The sequence below is a fragment of the Coregonus clupeaformis genome, chromosome 23, assembly GCF_020615455.1.
Source record: "Coregonus clupeaformis isolate EN_2021a chromosome 23, ASM2061545v1, whole genome shotgun sequence".
Lineage (NCBI taxonomy): Eukaryota > Metazoa > Chordata > Actinopteri > Salmoniformes > Salmonidae > Coregonus > Coregonus clupeaformis.
Window position 1 is genome coordinate 25,687,234 of NC_059214.1, and position 17,619 is coordinate 25,704,852.

Here is a 17,619-nt window from a genome sequence, read left to right on the forward strand (position 1 = left end):
ATGGCAATCTCGAAGCTCTGGTGTTGATCAGAGGGTTGTCGACAGAGCCTGAGTGGTTTACAACCGGTGTGTCTGCCTGTGCTCTGAATGCCTGGTATTGTCAAACAAGAGGGAGAACGACCCATGCACACAAAAGAGCAGTAAAGCCTGAAGAAAAGGCCCCTTGGGTTTTATAGAGGCTTAGGCCTGAGGGGTTTGTGACAGAGCACTGACCAGCCCCTTAGTCACTTCCTGTGTTGGTGGATGATCCACATAGTAAAGCGTGTGCGTGGGAGAGGACGAGAACAGAGACGGGGAGATGTTTAAACCACACTCCAAAGGAAGCGGGAACTTGGTTTTGTTTAGAGCAGACAGTGACCGAACCTGCTTGTTTGGAGAACAGTGGGGGTACTTTTCTCACCACCTCTCCTTTTCTTTTTATGTAAAAGGAGACTGAAGACCGAGACACTCTGAAGATTTTATTCGGATATCTCAGGTAATTCTGTTCGTATGCTCTTTTTGTCCTCACTCTTCTTCTCATCTCTGTTTTCCTCCTGTGCATTCTGCAACATGTTTTTACTTGTTTGTGATTGTATCCTAACTGTTATAGCTATTGCATTATTGGAATGCCTTCAACAAAAGAAAACATGCACAGAGACAGATTGAGAGAGAGCACATTTTTCCTGAGCCCTCTGAAGTATAGTATGACCTCCAGTGGGAGTTTTATTGAAGATGAGTCCTGTGAGTCAATCGCAACAGGCTCAATGGGCCCTGCTGCGCTCCATCCACACACACACACACACACACATACACACACACACAGTAACCTGAGCCCCTCTCTCTACTTCCTAATGGGGGCTTCTAATAGCCAGCACATTCCTGTGGGCAGCACTTCTTAGCGATGGTTTCTCTTTATGCATGATGGCTTCTCGTGCCAGGAGGATGATGAGGGATGCTCTCTTTCTGCCTGCCATGCGGGCCTGATGCAGCCAGCACCGCTGAACCACTCAGGGCTGTTTGCTCACCTGCCCACAGTGAGGTCAGCATGGCCAGCTGTTTCTGTGTGGCTGAGATTGTGGGAATAGCTCATAGAACACCCTGCTTTACACACAATACACTCCCCAACCTTGTATAGATTGTGTTCAAAATAAACAGAGGCAATAGAGATGCATGCCAAAAACAAAAGGCATAACTTTCCATGATTCAGCAGCTTGTTACCCTACAGGGCATCCTTGCCCCACCAACATCCTACCCTACAACACCTCCAAATCCATGACTAAAGACTTTCTCCCTTTCTCCTTCCCCACAATCAGCTGCAGCTAAAAATAGGGACTCACATTGTATTCCATGTCCACTCAGGTACCCACAACCCCCAAGGCGTCACTGAGCATTGTCATACAACAAGCCATGCTGACACTAGTGACGGGTGTGTCCACTTACATACAGTCCCTCTCATGAGGCAACTCTCCCTCTTTCTACTGCTCTACCTTTAACAACATTGCCTACTGTGGAGTCCAATACCCGGCTGCCAAAAATAAAGCTATAAATCTGTCATTTGTATTGGCCCAGGGCTTTCCAAACTGGTAGAGTGTAACAGTATACAGACAATGGCTGAAACATTTCAGTTTAAAGCTGCCAGAAGAATATTTTTCTCACTCTTTCTCTCTCCGTTTTTCTTTTGGTGTCACCTTGATGTAGATGGTCTGAAGAGACATTCACCGCACCACAAACCTCTTGTTCGGTCTCTCTCCTTAACTGTTACAGCCACCATAAACAGTGATTACCCTATCAGTTAATCAAACTACAGGTAGCATCATGATTGATAAAAGAAACCAGCAGACAAATATGATCAGTAGATTAACTTCTAGTTTTATGAAAGTCTAATCAAAGCAGATACTTTCTTAGAAGACATACAGTATTATATTGAGTCTTCAGTCATATGTATTGTGAAAATATCTGCATATCTTATTAAAATCCAGTCTTACTGGTCTATTAAGTGTCTTAAAGGTTTAATCATTTCTGGGTAACAATTAAGTACCTTTTACTGTGTTTGTTTTCAATTCAAATAGTCAAAAATAAACAAAAAATAGCTTCTTAGTAAAGAGTAATTTCTCAAGCAAAAATGTTGCTAGGACTGTGTGGGAGTGGTTTAAGTGAGCTGTTATTGGCAAAGAGGTTTGGTACTGACTTTCTTATTGGTCTATTAACTAATTTACCTCACGGTGAGGTCACCATGCAAGGCCAAAACTATCTCCCACTGAAACAGGTTGAAATTTCTGGCGGTCTTTTCAAACAGTAAAAGGGCATTATAAATTTTACAATTTCACAGTATTATTCCAACCTCATAGTGTGGAGCTATATACTGAACAAAAATATAAACACAACATGTAAAGTTTTGGGCACATGTTTCATGAGCTGAAATTAAAGATCCCAAACATTTTCCATACGCACAAAAAGCTTATTTCTCTCAAATTTGGTGCACAAATGTGTTTACATCACAGTTAGTGAGAATTTGTCCTTTGCCAAGATAATCCATCCACCTGACAGGTGTGGCATATCAAGAAGCTGATTAAACAGCATGATCATTACACAGGTGCACCTTGTGCTGGGGACAATATAAGGCCACTCTAAAATGTTTTGTCACACAACACAATGCCACAGATGTCTCAAGTTTTGAGGGATCGTGCAATTGGCATGCTGACTGCAGGAATGTCCACCAGAGCTGTTGCCAGAGAATTGAATGTTCATTTCTCTACCATAAGCCGCCTCTAACATCGTTTTGGAGAATTTGGCAGTACGTCCAACCGGCCTCACAACCGCAGACCACGTGTAACCACGCCAGACCAGGACCTCCACATCCGGCTTCTTCATCTGCGGGATCGTCTGAGACCAGCCACCCGGACAGCTGATGAAACTGTGGGTTTGCACAACGGAATAATATTTGTGCACAAACTGTCAGAAACTGTCTCAGGGAAGCTCATCTGTGTGCTCGTCGTCCTCACCAGGGTCTTGACCTGACTGCAGTTCGACGTCGTAACCAACTTCAGTGGGCAAATGTTCACCTTCGATGGCCGCTGGCAAGCTGGAGAAGTGTGCTCTTTACAGATGAATCCTGGTTTCAACTGTACCAGGCAGATGGCAGACAGCGTGTATGGCGTCGTGTGGGCGAGCAGTTTGTTCATGTCAACGTTGTGAACAGAGTGCCCTATGGTGGGGTATGGTAAGGGCAGGCATAAGTTACAACAAACGTTTTTCCCCCTCATCAATCTACACACAATACCCCATAATGACAAAGCAAAAAATAAAAAACGGAAATATCACATTTACATAAGTATTCAGACCCTTTACTCAGTACTTTGTTGAAGCACCTTTGGCAGTGATTACAGCATTGAGTCTTCTTGGGTATGACGCTACAAGCGTGGCACACCTGTATTTGGGGAGTTTCTCCCATCGTCTCTGCAGATCCTCTCAAGCTCTGTCAGGTTGGATGGGGAGCGTTGCTGCACAGCTATTTTCAGGTCTCTCCAGAGATGTTAGATCGGGTTCAAGTCTGGGCTCTGGCTGGGCCACTCAAGGACATTGGACAACACCCTGTCGTTCTCCGCTAACATCAAGGCGGTGACCCGATCCTGCAGGTTCATGCTCTACAACATTCGGAGAGTACGACCCTGCCTTACACAGGAAGCGGCACAGGTCCTAATCCAGGCACTTGTAATCTCCCGTCTGGATTACTGCAACTCACTGTTGGCTGGCCTCCCTGCCTGTGCTATTAAACCCCTACAACTCATCCAGAATGCCGCAGCCCGTCTGGTGTTCAACCTTCCCAAGTTCTCTCACGTCACCCCCCTCCTCCGCACACTCCACTGGCTTCCAGTTGAAGCTCGCATCCGTTACAAGACCATGGTGCTTGCCTATGGAGCAGTGAGGGGAACGGCACCTCTGTACCTTCGGGCTCTGATCAGTCCCTACACCCAAACGAGGCATTGCGTTCATCCACCTCTGGCCTGCTGGCTCCCCTTCCTCTGCGGAAGCATAGTTCCCGCTCAGCCCAGTCAAAACTGTTCGCTGCTCTGGCACCCCAATGGTGGAACAAGCTCCCTCACGACGCCAGGACAGCGGAGTCACTCACCACCTTCCGGAGACATTTGAAACCCCACCTCTTTAAGGAACACCTGGGATAGGATAAAGTAATCCTTCTACCCCCCAAAAAAAATTGTAAAGTGGTTATCCCACTGGCTATAGGGTGAATGCACCAATTTGTGAGTCGCTCTGGATAAGAGCGTCTGCTAAATGACGTAAATGTGCCCTTGAGCAAGGCACTTAACCCTAATTGCTCCTGTAAGTCGCTCTGGATAAGAGCGTCTGCTAAATGACTAAAATGTAAATGTAATTCAGAGACTTGTTCGAAAGCCACTCCTGCGTTGTCTTGGCTGTGTGCTAAGGGTCGTTGTCCTGTTGGAAGGTGAACATTCGCCCCACTCTGAGGTCCTGAGCACTCTGGAGCAGGTTTTCATCAAGGATCTCTCTGTACTTTGCTCCGTTCATCTTTGCTTCGATCCTAACTAGTCTCCCAGTCCCTGATGCTGAAAAACATCCCCACAGCATGATGCTGCCACCACCATGCTTCACCGTAGGGATGGTGTCAGGTTTCCTCCAGACGTGACGCTTGGCATTCAGGCCAAAGAGTTCAATCTTGGTTTCATCAGACCAGAGAATCTTGTTTCTCATGGTCTGAGAGTCCTTTAGGTGCCTTTTGGCAAACTCCAAGCGGGCTGTCATGTGCCTTTTACTGAGGAGTGGCTTCCGTCTGGCCACTCTACCATAAAGGCCTGATTGGTGGAGTGCTGCAGAGATGGTTGTCCTTCTGGAAGGTTCTCCCATCTCACAGAGGAACTCTAGAACTCTGTCAGAGTGACCATCGGGTACTTGGTCACCTCCCTGACAAAGGCCCTTCTCCCCCGATTGCTCAGTTCTAGAAAGAGTCTTGGTGGTTCCAAACTTCTTCCATTTAAGAATGATGGAGGCCACTGTGTTCTCTTCAATGCTGCATACATTTTTTGGTACCCTTCCACAGATCTGTGCCTCGACACAATCCTGTCTCGGAGCTCTATGGACAATTCCTTCGACCTAAAAACCTGTTTTCACTTTGTCAGTATGGGGTATTGTGTGTAGATTGCTGAGGATTTTTTTTTTTTTTCATCCAGTTTAGAATAAGGTTGTAACGTAACAAAATGTGGAAAAAGTCAAGGGGTCTGAATACTTTCCGAAGGCACTGTATCTGTGACCAACAGATGCATATCTGTATTCCCAGTCGTGAAATCCATAGATTATGGCCTAATGAATTGATTTCAATTGACTGATTTCCTTATATGAACTGTAACTCAGTAAACTCTTTGAAATTGTTGCATGTTGCGTTTATATTTTTGTTCAGTGTATATAAAACACAGGAAAATCAAGTTTAACTGGGACTTTAACTGAAGTGAGAATGCTGTTCCCCTCAGGGCAAACCACACCATAAAGTTTAGGTGGCCAGTTTAGTTTGCATTCCCAGTTTCTCACAGAATGATACCACTCAAATATTTATGTTTGCCACTCAGTTAGTAAAGCTTTTGCCCACCCTCCATTGTCCCTTGTATCACTGTGGTCTGAACTCTACCGCTAAGACCGCACATGCAACTTTCAAATTTGACCAATCACTGCACTATTATTGCATAAAACAGTAAAATCATTGCAATATTACCGCATATAACTGTTCCATCACCGCACTCTAAAAAGAGGGCTCGCAAGTTTAACCAATCACTGCACTTTAACCGTGACAAGTTGGACAAAATCAGCCAACAGGTAAATGTTTTCTCTGTCGGTTTAGATTTTAAGAATCAGTGTTCCTGCCTTGTGGTATACAGTATACTGCCAGATCTAACTCCAGTATCCCCTCTCGTGCAACCTCTCATTTAAGGCCTCTGCTTGATGTCAAACTGTGGAGGCCACCATGAATGAAAAGTAAACCAAGCACTATGTTTGTTTGAAACCTGCAGGCATAACCTGGAGGTAATGGTATTTATGGGGTGGCAGGTATGGTTATTTACATTGAAGTGTCTTTTTAGTCTGTAAGAACCAATAAAACAGAGAAATGCAGGAGGTAGTCTACCACCTTAACAGTTTCACACAATAAATAGAAGAATCCTTTGTGGTAGGATCATATGTTTACTACTGGAACATTTTAACAAGCTAGTCAGGTATCAAAGAGACCTCAACTCTCTTTCAATTTTTTTCTTAAAAATTTAAAACTTTTATAGGGGATGAAATACCATGAGTTGAGGTTTTTGTCTTGTTGTTAGGGACATTTCTCGTCATTTAGAGTAATGCCTCAGCGTAGTTGGTTTGTATAAAGGTCTTCTTCTGAAGATGCTGCAAACGTCCCTGACGTGAGGCATTTTAACACTGCTGTGTGTTGCGATATCTCCCCTGAGTTTAGTGTGTCAGCCTTGAGGGAGCAGTTTGGCAAAAGTAGGAGTTGTTAGTTGGTGAAGGATTTGAGCATTTCCTCATCAGATTACAGTTACAGTACACTCTCCCCTCCCTTGGCCCTGCGCTATCAACCACTTAAAATGACGTATAGGAGCCGTCGCAGTTGGGATATATTGTCTATGATTTGTATGACTTTAATTGAATGCTAGTCATGGTCATGTCTCATAGAAAGGGTCTGGACCACCCTGTTTCTCTGTTAAAACAACCATAAGTGGACACGGTAGAGAAGCTATGATAGCCATAAGGTCAAAAAATATATGCATATGTCCTAGGTCAACACTCAACATGCTGCATACATTTAGTGTGACTGCAGCCCTTCACTGTGGAATTCACTCGAAAGCCATCTGCCTTAAATACGAAATGAGCTTCTCATAGTATATAACCCACATGGAGCCCCATGGCGCTTTGCACGCACAGGGGGAATTTGCAAGGAAGCAAAGCCCAGGACTTAAATGTTTTATTTATTTTTATGCTGCTGTGCAGTGTTCTTCTCCCTACATGTTGTGGATGTGTACTGTGTTGTTATCAGAGCCAGGTGCCTAGTTAGTTAGCTGAACGGAGCAGCCTGGTTAGTTAGCTGAACGGAGCAGCCTGGTTAGTTAGCTGAACGGAGCAGCCTGGTTAGTTAGCTGAACGGAGCTGCCTGGTTAGTTAGCTGAACGGAGCTGCCTGGTTAGTTAGCTGAACGGAGCAGCCTGGTTAGTTAGCTGAACGGAGCAGCCTGATTAGTTAGCTGAATGGAGCACCAGTCAGCTGCACTGCTTCTGGAATGGAATACCAGTCAGCTGCACTGCTTCTGGAATGGAATGTGTTTTCCAGACATAGCTGAGCTTCACCGGAACTCCGGAACTCAGAACTCTGGAAGTAGTTAAAACGTCCTCTTAAAAATGTCTGCACTCCTGCAGAGACTGCGCTTGGAAGTGATTGTGTCCCTTCCCGACTCCTCCTTTCCTTCCTCGTCATGGGAACTACTCTGATCCCAGTGACCTTTAGGGGAAAGAAACTGCTGATTTCCTAAAGGAAGATAGGAAGACCAAATTAGGGTTCAAGGAAGGTGAGGTTGTTTTGTAGTTTGTACTAAAACCAGAGAGAGCCTAGTCATTTCGAAAGAGCACAAACTCGGTCTTATCATATTGTGTTTCAACTCAGTGTTTGATTAGGGAGTGTGCAGCAGGCGAATATACTAATGCTTGGAGACGGAGCCTCAATACTGAACTGATAAGTTGGTTGTTGCCCCCAGAGACCTAGCTGTTCATGTGACTTAAATCAATACTAGAGTGTGACTCAGTAACAGGTACAGCTATGTACTAATAAACTCAGCAAACTCAGGACCCTGTCTTTCAAAGATAATTCGTAAAAATCAAAATAACTTCACAGATCTTCATTGTAAAGGGTTTAAACACTGTTTCCCATGCTTGTTCAATTAACCATAAACAATTAATGAACATGCACCTGTGGAACGGTCATTAAGACACTAACAGTTTACAGACAGTAGGCAATTAAGGTCACAGTTATGAAAACTTAGGACACTAAAGAGGCCTTTCTACTGACTCTGAAAAACACCAAAAGAAAGATGCCCAGGGTCCCTGCTCATTTGCGTGAACGTGCCTTAGGCATGCTGCAAGGAGGCATGAGGACTGCAGATGTGGCCAGGGCAATACATTGCAATGTCCATACTGTGAGACACCTAAGACAGCGATAGGGAGACAGGAAGGACAGCTGATCGTCCTCGCAGTGGCAGACCACGTGTAACAACACCTGCACAGGATCGGTACATCTGAACATCACACCTGCGGGACAGGTACAGGATGGCAACAACAACTGCCCGAGTTACACCAGGAATGCACAATCCCTCCATCATTGATCAGACTGTCCGCAATAGGCTGAGAGAGGCTGGACTGAGGGCTTGTAGGCCTGTTGTAAGGCAGGTCCTCACCAGACATCACCGGCAACAACGTCACCTATGGGCACAAACCCACCGTCGCTGGACCAGACAGGACTGGCAAAAAGTGCTCTTCACTGACGAGTTGCGGTTTTGTCTCACCAGGGGTGATGGTCGGATTCACGTTTATCGTCGAAGGAATGAGCGTTACACCGAGGCCTGTACTCTGGAGCGGGATCGATTTGGAGGTGGAGGGTCCGTCATGGTCTGGGGCGGTGTGTCACAGCATCATCGGACTGAGCTTGTTGTCATTACAGGCAATCTCAACGCTGTGCGTTACAGGGAAGACATCCTCCTCCCTCATGTGGTACCCTTCCTGCAGGCTCATCCTGACATGACCCTCCAGCATGACAATGCCGCCAGCCATACTGTTCGTTCTGTGCGTGATTTCCTGCAAGACAGGATGTTCAGTGTTCTGCCATGGCCAGCGAAGAGCCCTAATCTCAATCCCATTGAGCACGTCTGGGACTTGTTGGATCGGAGGTTGAGGGCTAGGGCCATTCCTCCCAGAAATGTCCGGGAACTTGCAGGCGCCTTGGTGGAAGAGTGATGTAACATCTCACAGCAAGAACTGGCAAATCTGGTCCATGAGGAGGAGATGCAATGCAGAACTTAATGCAGCTGGTGGCCACACCAGATACTGACCATAACTTTTGATTTTGACCCCCCCTTTGTTCAGGGACACATTATTCAATTTCTGTTAGTCACATGTCTGTGGAACTTGTTCAGTTTATGTCTCAGTTGTTGAGTCTTGTTATGTTCATACAAATATTTACACATGTTAAGTTTGCTGAAAATAAACGCAGTAGACAGTGAGAGGATGTTTCTTTTTTTGCTGAGTTTATGTTCTCTGGCTAACCTGTAACCTGTTCCAAGGCTACCAACTGGCTTTGCTTTGTTAAGGAGGAAATGACTTGTGTCATAATATGATATGCCAGTAATCTCTCTCTCCCAGGCACATGTTTAATCTAGGCTGCCTTTAGCTGCTTAATGGACAAACCCACTAGATAAGGGGTATTTTGGAGTTCTCCCCTCCCCCAAATGGTGTTTGTGTGTGTTTGGTGTGAATGCTAATGAGGTGGGTTTAGAGAGGAGACTGGCTGACACTCTCCTGACAGATTGTGACTGTTTCCATCACTACCCCCACATGTCATCCAATCACGTTGCTGCAGTGTCAGGAAGTTAGGGGTCGCTGAACCTTCATGAACTCTTGGTTAAGGCGGCAGTGGCAGGGCAGGAAATTACTGCTAGTGACTTCTAGTAAACCAGGGATCCATCTAGTCAGTCACCCTGACCTGGGCTTCCGAGTGGCGCATTGGTCTAAGGCACTGCATCTCAGTGCTTGAGGCGTCACTACAGACCTCCTGGTTCGATTCCAGGCTGTGTGATTGGGAGTCCCATAGGGCGGCGCACAATTGGCCCAGCATCGTCCGGGTTTGGCTGGTGTAGGCCGTCATTGTAAGTAAGAATTTGTTCTAAACTGACTTGCCTAGTTAAATAAAGGTTAAAAAAATAAATAAAGGATCTGTTACTTATCTCTGTTGAAACATACATGTGGATTAGATTTCACTTCATTTGAACTTTAGGAGGTAAGCCTTACTGTTCACATTTGACTTACAATGCCATTTTGGTAGGAAAACCCACATTCACAGATGCTATTATTACCACGTGGTATAGTGAACTGTTTGTTTTCAACAAGGTTACACATTACATTTCTTATCTTATCAGTCAGCGTGCTTGGTTAGGCAATAGCCCTCTAAGGAAATGTGATTAAATGTAGATAATTCTTCTTGTTTATGGGAAAGCTACTTACCTAGCTAATCGTTTAAAAAAATGTGGCTAAAAACATAAAACATCTTAAATATCAGTGTAGTTTGAATCTGTCTCTATGCTAATCTGAAAGAAACTTCCAGTGTGTTGTAAAATGTTAATTGTGGTTGGCCAGGATGGGGAAATGGGTCTGATCTGAAACCTCTGTGAATATTGCCTAGAGGAAAATGAGCTTTTTGTTTTATTCAGGTTTTTTTGGTATCGTTACTTGACAAATAGTACAAGATGGCTGTCAGCATTTTCTACTGCTGATAGTCCACCCGCTTGTGATACCCGCTTGTGATTTTGAAATGCCAAAATGTGTGTGTGCTCAACTCTGACTCAGCATTGCTCCTGTGAGAGAGAATTCCTGGGACTGGGACTGAGGACAGTTGGAGATGAGAGAGAGCCTAAAGATAGTGACTCGCAAGGCACAACAAGTACATGCACATTCTAGCAAATACCTCAGCCACATGGTCACTTGACCTGTAAACCTCTTGCATGCCGTGAAGTCCAACTGCTCCAAATTTCACAGAGGCATAAAAAGGGTATTTGCTCAAAAGCTCTGCCCTTACAAAGACCTGTGGAGTGTGACTCCTGAGAGATTGATGGTTCTGTTTTTCTGGGTTTGTTCAGAGATGGTTGGTTTTGTAAAGTGAGATAAGAGGGGTGTTTGTGTTCAGGTATTGATTTAGTTGTATGTCAATGCCAGAGTGTGATTTATGTCCCCACAGAGGCAGATAATCTCAGGTTAACACAGGTTACTGTTGATTTAGTGCTGACATAGTAACAAACTGCAGTTTGCAAATGATTTTGACCTTAAGATGATTTCAGATTTAAAAACATCTCCACACCATCAATCAACAACACAATATTAATTATGTCACTTGGAAGGGATTGTAATGTTCATTAACTGTTTATCTGTCTGTGCAACACAAAATCCAGTGACATTGTAGAATATTTTTATTCCGCCTGGTTATTTATTAAACCTATTAGATATTTGAATCATGTGCCTTGGGGGTTCTGTCTGCACCCAACTGCCTGCAGACACGTCTGGCCCCCAAATACTTGCCTTCTTGATCCAAGAGGACAAATTGGAGGCATTTGAACTTAATGCTATCAGAATCACAAATATCTGCTGCTAGACTTTCTCTCTGGGGCATTTAACATGCAACAATTTCAACGATTTTACTGAGTTACAGTTCATATAAGGAAATCAGTCAATTGAAATCAATTCATAAGGCCCTAATCTATGGATTTCACGACTGGGAAAGGGCGCAGCCGTGGGTGGGCTGGTGGGTGGGGGGCCCACCCACTTGGGAGCCAGGCCCACCCACTTGGGAGCCAGGCCCACCCACAGGGGAGGTCTTCACGACTGTGCGAGTGTGTGTGGACCATTTTAAGTCCTCAGTGGTTTGATTCCGAGGAACTTGAAGCTCTTGACCCGCTCCACTGCAACCCCATCCACGTTGATGTTGATGGGGGAATGCTCGCCCCGCCCCCCCCACTCCCTTTTCCCGGGATAAATAACTGAGAGAAACCAGTAAATTATAATATGTTATTTCTATGAACAGCATGAGGTGAAATGGAACCGTTAAATTATATGCAATGTCTAAATCTGCCATCTCTACGGGCCACGCCTATTCTCTGCTATCTGCATGATCAATCATCAACGTTCAGGGTGGGGACAGACAGCGCATCTCAATATGGAGCGCAGTTAACAGTGCATGTATCATCTCACCATGGTAACTTTTTTTCTTGTGAAAGGTAGAAAAATCTGCTTCAGCATATCCTTTGCTACAGTAATATAAGAACTGAATGTATGTCTAATTTACACATCTCCATTTGGCTTTCAAGAGTCACCTTATTTTTTCATTGTAAAGATGCATTTTTTAAATTGCAGCTGCAGAGTTTTTAAACAGACTATTACTTGATTATCGTTGCTTTAAATCAGTGTGCATGCGAGCACTCTCTGTCTCTCTCTCCCCATCAATTCCATTCAAATTGCATCCAAAATAGATGGGCCTAATCCTGTTTAAGATTGATACATATAGATATCCTAGCCTACCTCTTTCAGGTAATACATCCAATGCGGTATTAGCCTTATATTTAGCTAATGAATGATGGGTTATGCATAAGGTTCTAACTTATAGCCTCTTGTGCAATATGCACCTGCGCTCCGCTGGCCTGTCTCTTTAAAAAACACCCCATAGCTCTTCCTGTCCTAGGAAAAGCTAGACTAAAATAGTTTTTTATACTAATACACTATTCGAAGAGGGATGCAAGCGCTTGTTTGTTGAATGTTAAGTACAGCAGCCAGTAGAACTCACGGGGAGTTTGAAATAAGCGAGAACGAGCGATGGCGGTAGGCTACAGCAGTTATTTATTCAGACCCATAACCAGTCAATCTTCTTGAAGAGAAGTGATAGCCGTCTGCATCTTATTCTAGTCCTATATTATTCAAGCATGTCATTACAATGATGAAGATAAGGACAACGAAACATATTTAATTTCATTGTTGAAAGCGAGGAAGGAATGAAGCAACAATGAGAGAAAGAGGAGGTAGGCTAATTCGCACGTCGCACAACATTAGGGGAAATATTATGAAAGGTAGCCTATATATGTTATAAAAATGGAAAATAGGCCCTATTATATTTCAAAATTAAAATCTAATTCGCTAGCCTATAATTGTAACTTTGTAGACTGCATGTCCTACATTTTACATTTTAGTTATTTAGCAGACGCTCTTATCCAGAGCGACTTACAGTTAGTGAGTGCATACATTTTCATACTGGCCCCCCGTGGGAAACGAACCCACAACCCTGGCGTTGCAAGCGCCATGCTCTACCAACTGAGCTACAGGGGACATACTGCACCATTATCCCATGTTCTCTCCCAGTTTCATGGTTTGAACAAGATCCGTAATTCCAGTCCATATATTATAGTATAATACAATACAGTACAGTAATACAGTCCACACTCAAAAAGATAAGGCTACTGGAGATTGTTTCATTTATTTACCCAAGAGAGCATAGCTACATCTATGGGCTTTTATGTTTTTCTGTCCTGTGCAATGTGAGATAGCCTATGATACATTGGTTATGTATTGAATAACGGCACAATCATTTGGGCTTGGGATCATAAAATGTCTTTAATGTAGGGCTCATAAAATGTATTTAATGTATGGCACATCAGGCTCAGCTAGCATCAGGCTTGTATGAAAAAGTATGAAAAATGTATGCACTCACTAACTGTAAGTCGCTCTGGATAAGAGCATCTGCTAAATGACTAAAATTATGTAAAATGCTTGAATATTCATGCCAATCAAAGCTCTAATCAAATCCAAACATATTTATATGCCTTAGAATGACACTTCTGGTTTTGGAGGGAAATACTGGGTTACCCGAGAGAAAAGTGATTTATTCGCAGGGTGGAACATTTGTAAAATACCAGGAAAATATTCAACCCTAGCACACACCCCTGTGGGGCCCACGTGTTGAGGGTCAGCGTGGCAGAGGTGATGTTGCCTACCCTCGCCACCTGGGGTCGGCCCGTCAGGAAGTCCAGGATCAAGTTGCAGAAGGAGGTGTTCACTCCCAGGTTTCTAAGCTTGGTGATGAGCTTGGAGGGGACAATGGTGTTGAACGCTGAGCTGTAGTCAATGAACAGCATTCTCACATAGGTATTCCTCTTATCTAGGTGGGTGAGGCCAGTATGGAGTGCAATTAAGATTGTGTCGTCTGTGGATCTGTTGAGGTGGTATGCAAATTAAAGTGGGTCTAGGGTGTCTGGGATGATAGAGTTAATGTGTGCCATAACCAGCAACTCAAAGCACTTCATGATTACAAATGTGAGTGCTACAGGGCGGTAGTCATTGTGGCATGAAGCCTTAGAGTTCTTGGGAACAGGAATGATGGTGGTCAACACCCACAAGGGTTGTTGAAAATTACAGTGAATATGCCTGCCAGCTGTATGCCTGCCAGCTGAATATGCCTGCCATGCGCTTAGAACGCGCCCTGGAATACCGTCGGGGCTCCGCTGCCTTGCAGGTGTTGACCTGATTTAAAGACCTTACTCACGTTGGCCTCGGAGAGCGAGATCACCCAGTCATCTGGGTTGGTGACGGCCCTGACATCCAGCACGATTATGTTATTGTCAAAACGTGCATAAAATGCATTGAGTTTGTCTGGTAGAGAGGCATTGTTGGGCAGATCACGGCTGGGTCTTATAATAATATGCCATTTAGCAGACGCTTTTATCCAAAGCAACTTACAGTCATGTGCATACATTTTTACATATGGGTGGTCCCGGGGATCGAACCCACTACCCTGGCGTTACAAGCGCCATGCTCTACCAATTGAGCTACAGAGGTCTTCCTTTGTAATCCGTAATGGACTGTAGCCCCTGCCACATGCGGTGGGCGTCTGTGCCTATATTGTCCTTTTGCTCGTTTGATGACTCTGCGGAGGTCATAGCGGGACTTCTTGTACCTGTTATTGTACTTGTAGCCTCAGGGTGGTCTGCGATAGCCCTGTGTGTGGTAGCCCTGTCCTTTAGTTTAATGCCAACCTTGGTGTTAATCCAGGGCTTTTGATTGAGAAAGCAGCGAACCTTAACATTGAACCTTAACACCGCCAATGCTTTTCCTAATGAAGCCTGTGACGGAGGTGGTTAGCTCGTCGATGTTATCGGCAGAGTCTCAAAACATATTCCAATCAGCGCTAGCAAAGCAGTCCTGTAGCATAATATCTTATTCTGGTGACCATTTCTCAACAGAGCGAGTCACGGGTACTTCCAGTTTGAGCTTCTGCTTGTAAACAGGAAGCAGGAGTACGGAGTCATGATCTGATTTGCCGAATGGCGGATGAAGGAGGGCTTTGTATGTTTACTTGTGGGTAGAATAACAGTGGTCTTTATCGCCCCTAGTGGCGAAGGAGACGTGTTGATGGAAGTTGGGCATCGTGTCTAAATGACGCAGAATTAAAATCGCCGGCAACCAGAAAAGCAGCCTCCAGTTTTGCTGCTTTTTTATAGCCTTGTGCAGTTCATTAATTGCCAGCTTGTTCTTTTTCTTGTCTTGAGGTGGAATGTATACAATAGTCACGATAACAGATGAAAACTCCCTTGGGAGGTAGAAGGGTCGGCATTTGACCATCAGGTATTCCAAGACAGGTGAACAATGGGTCAACACTTCTAAACGAGCTCGAATCAGCAAATCGGTTGTTGTTGATGAAGAGGCAAACCCCTCTCTCTCGATTTCCCTGACTCCACTGTCCTGTCCACACGGTGAATGGAGAATCCATCTAGTTGGATACCCATGGGGGTATCTTGTCCGAGAGCTATGTTTCAGAAAAGCAGATCGGAGGTCATCCATCTTAATATTAAGTAGCAGTACATTGGCCAGTAGAATGGAGGGAAGAACCCAGGGCAGATGAGTCAGTCGAAGTTGAAGCTGGAATTGAAGTAAGTAACTGCCGATCTGATGTTAAAAAGTTATTGTCGATTGTAAAAAATTATAAGAGATACATTTCGTAAAAATAAATGACAAAAGAATCACAAAATAGCAAAGTTGGGTCGGAGCTTGCAAAACAGTGGACATCCAGTACGGCGCCATCTTGTATAGTACGGCTACATTTTACATTTTAGTCATTTAGCAGACGCTCTTATCCAGAGCGACTTACAGTTAGTGAGTGGATACATTATTTTTTTTTTTTTTCATACATTCATGATGCTAGTTGACAAATGTGATAGTAATAATAATATGTGATATAAACAACAATTAACAATAATGTTCGGCTTATCAAAAGCTCCCCAAAGACCAGCCATCGATCGCTCTTGCCTCTTCTCATAAGTGGCTACTATCCATTGCCTGCTCAAATAGCAGCTCTCTCAGCCGTGACTCTCTGATTACCCACCCCACCTGGCCAAGGGTCAGAAGTCAAGGTTCAGAGACCTGATAGAGACCATTCAGCAGCTCTCTGAGGTCCTCACCCTCAGCTCAGAGACTTGCCCCCTCAGGATCAGGTAAATGTGGTCAGGGCAGGGCATGGAGCTATTCAATACCATGATAACCAACCTCTCAATGTCCCAGAGAGGGTCAACCTGTTACTTCTTTTCGTTCTCAATATCCACTATTTTGTTTATTCTTCTGTTCCCCCTTTTCCTCATCTTCTCCTTTCCCATTCACCTGGTTCTATGTTACATGAGCTTGCAAAGGCTAATATATGATACTTGATTATATGTCCATTCCTGATCCCTTCTGTTGCTGTGTTTTAGGTTGCTGATAGAGAGACTGTGATGATGTCATTCTCCATGGCCCTGCACCTCACCGCTGCTCTCCAACTCCTGGCGCTGATGGCCATATGTGACGAGGTTACAGCTGATCGCATCAACTTCTACAATGTCAAACCACCTGTGGAAGGTACGTTCTGCTTACTCGTTGAAATGTTTACGTCTTCAACAATGTCGTCAACTTTTTATACTTGAAGTATCCATCAAAAGAAAAGTTTGAACAGGAGCAATGTGAGTAAAAACATACATTGACACACAATGTGTGAATGTCTTTACAGCCACTCCATTCCCTAAGAGCTTCAAGTGCTTCACCTGCGAGCAAGCTGCAGACAACTACAACTGTAACAGCTGGGCTGAGGACAAGTGGTGTCCACAGAGTGAGTAGAACCCTTTGTTGTTTCACACAGATACTGTCAGATATTAGAATTGTTGTAAGTGTTTCTCATTGGCATTACTGATAGGACTAACCAGTACTTAATAATCATTGTTATTATTGCTGTTACACTGTTACAATACCTTATGATTATGCTGTTATAGCCAGTGCTTGACTTAGGATGAAAGAGGTGCAGTAGCAGTCTTTGTTCAAGTCGGTCCATTAGACTACGTTCACAGACATTCCCAAATGACATTATACTATAGAGACCTCTGATTATTCACTGTTAAGGGTTCATACACCTTTTGACAGATGGAATTTCATGAATTCCATGACTTCTCCGTGACTTTTAACCACATTTCCATGACCAATAATAGGTAGCGTCTCTATGTAGCAGGGTTTCTGTTAGCCGGTAATAGCCGGCTTTTGGCCATTAAAAAAATAGAAAAGCCTATAAATAAAATTGCCTCTAGCCAATTGTCCGGGGGAAGAACGTTTGTTAAATTGGCGCGCCTATATTTGTTATGAATATTATTTATCACACGCACAGCATACAGATACAGAGCCTTTTGGCGGAAAATCTGTCAGACAGAACTTTTATAAGCCTAATCATTGCGCAACAATTCTAAATGCAATCCTGTGTTAAAAGTAGTTTTGGGCCACGATTAAAAATAGCTACTTTTTTTTTTCTCAACTG

The 17,619-nt window shown here is 44.1% G+C and overlaps 1 protein-coding gene across 3 annotated transcripts in view; it reads left to right on the forward strand.

Moving 5' to 3' along the window:
• LOC121536707 (ly6/PLAUR domain-containing protein 6B-like) overlaps window positions 1–17,619 on the forward strand; it is a 41,286-nt gene that overhangs the window by 17,640 nt on the left and 6,027 nt on the right. Inside the window, exons 2-4 of one of the 3 annotated variants that reach the window (XM_041844154.1) lie at window positions 429–475; window positions 16,535–16,679; window positions 16,828–16,926. In XM_041844154.1, the coding sequence (XP_041700088.1) occupies window positions 16,556–16,679; window positions 16,828–16,926 (223 nt within the window). In that variant the 5' untranslated portion in view covers window positions 429–475; window positions 16,535–16,555. Of the gene's footprint in view, window positions 1–428; window positions 476–9,874; window positions 9,908–16,534; window positions 16,680–16,827; window positions 16,927–17,619 lie in introns of those variants that run through there. The other 2 variants (XM_041844153.1, XM_041844152.1) reach the window with 2 other exon arrangements.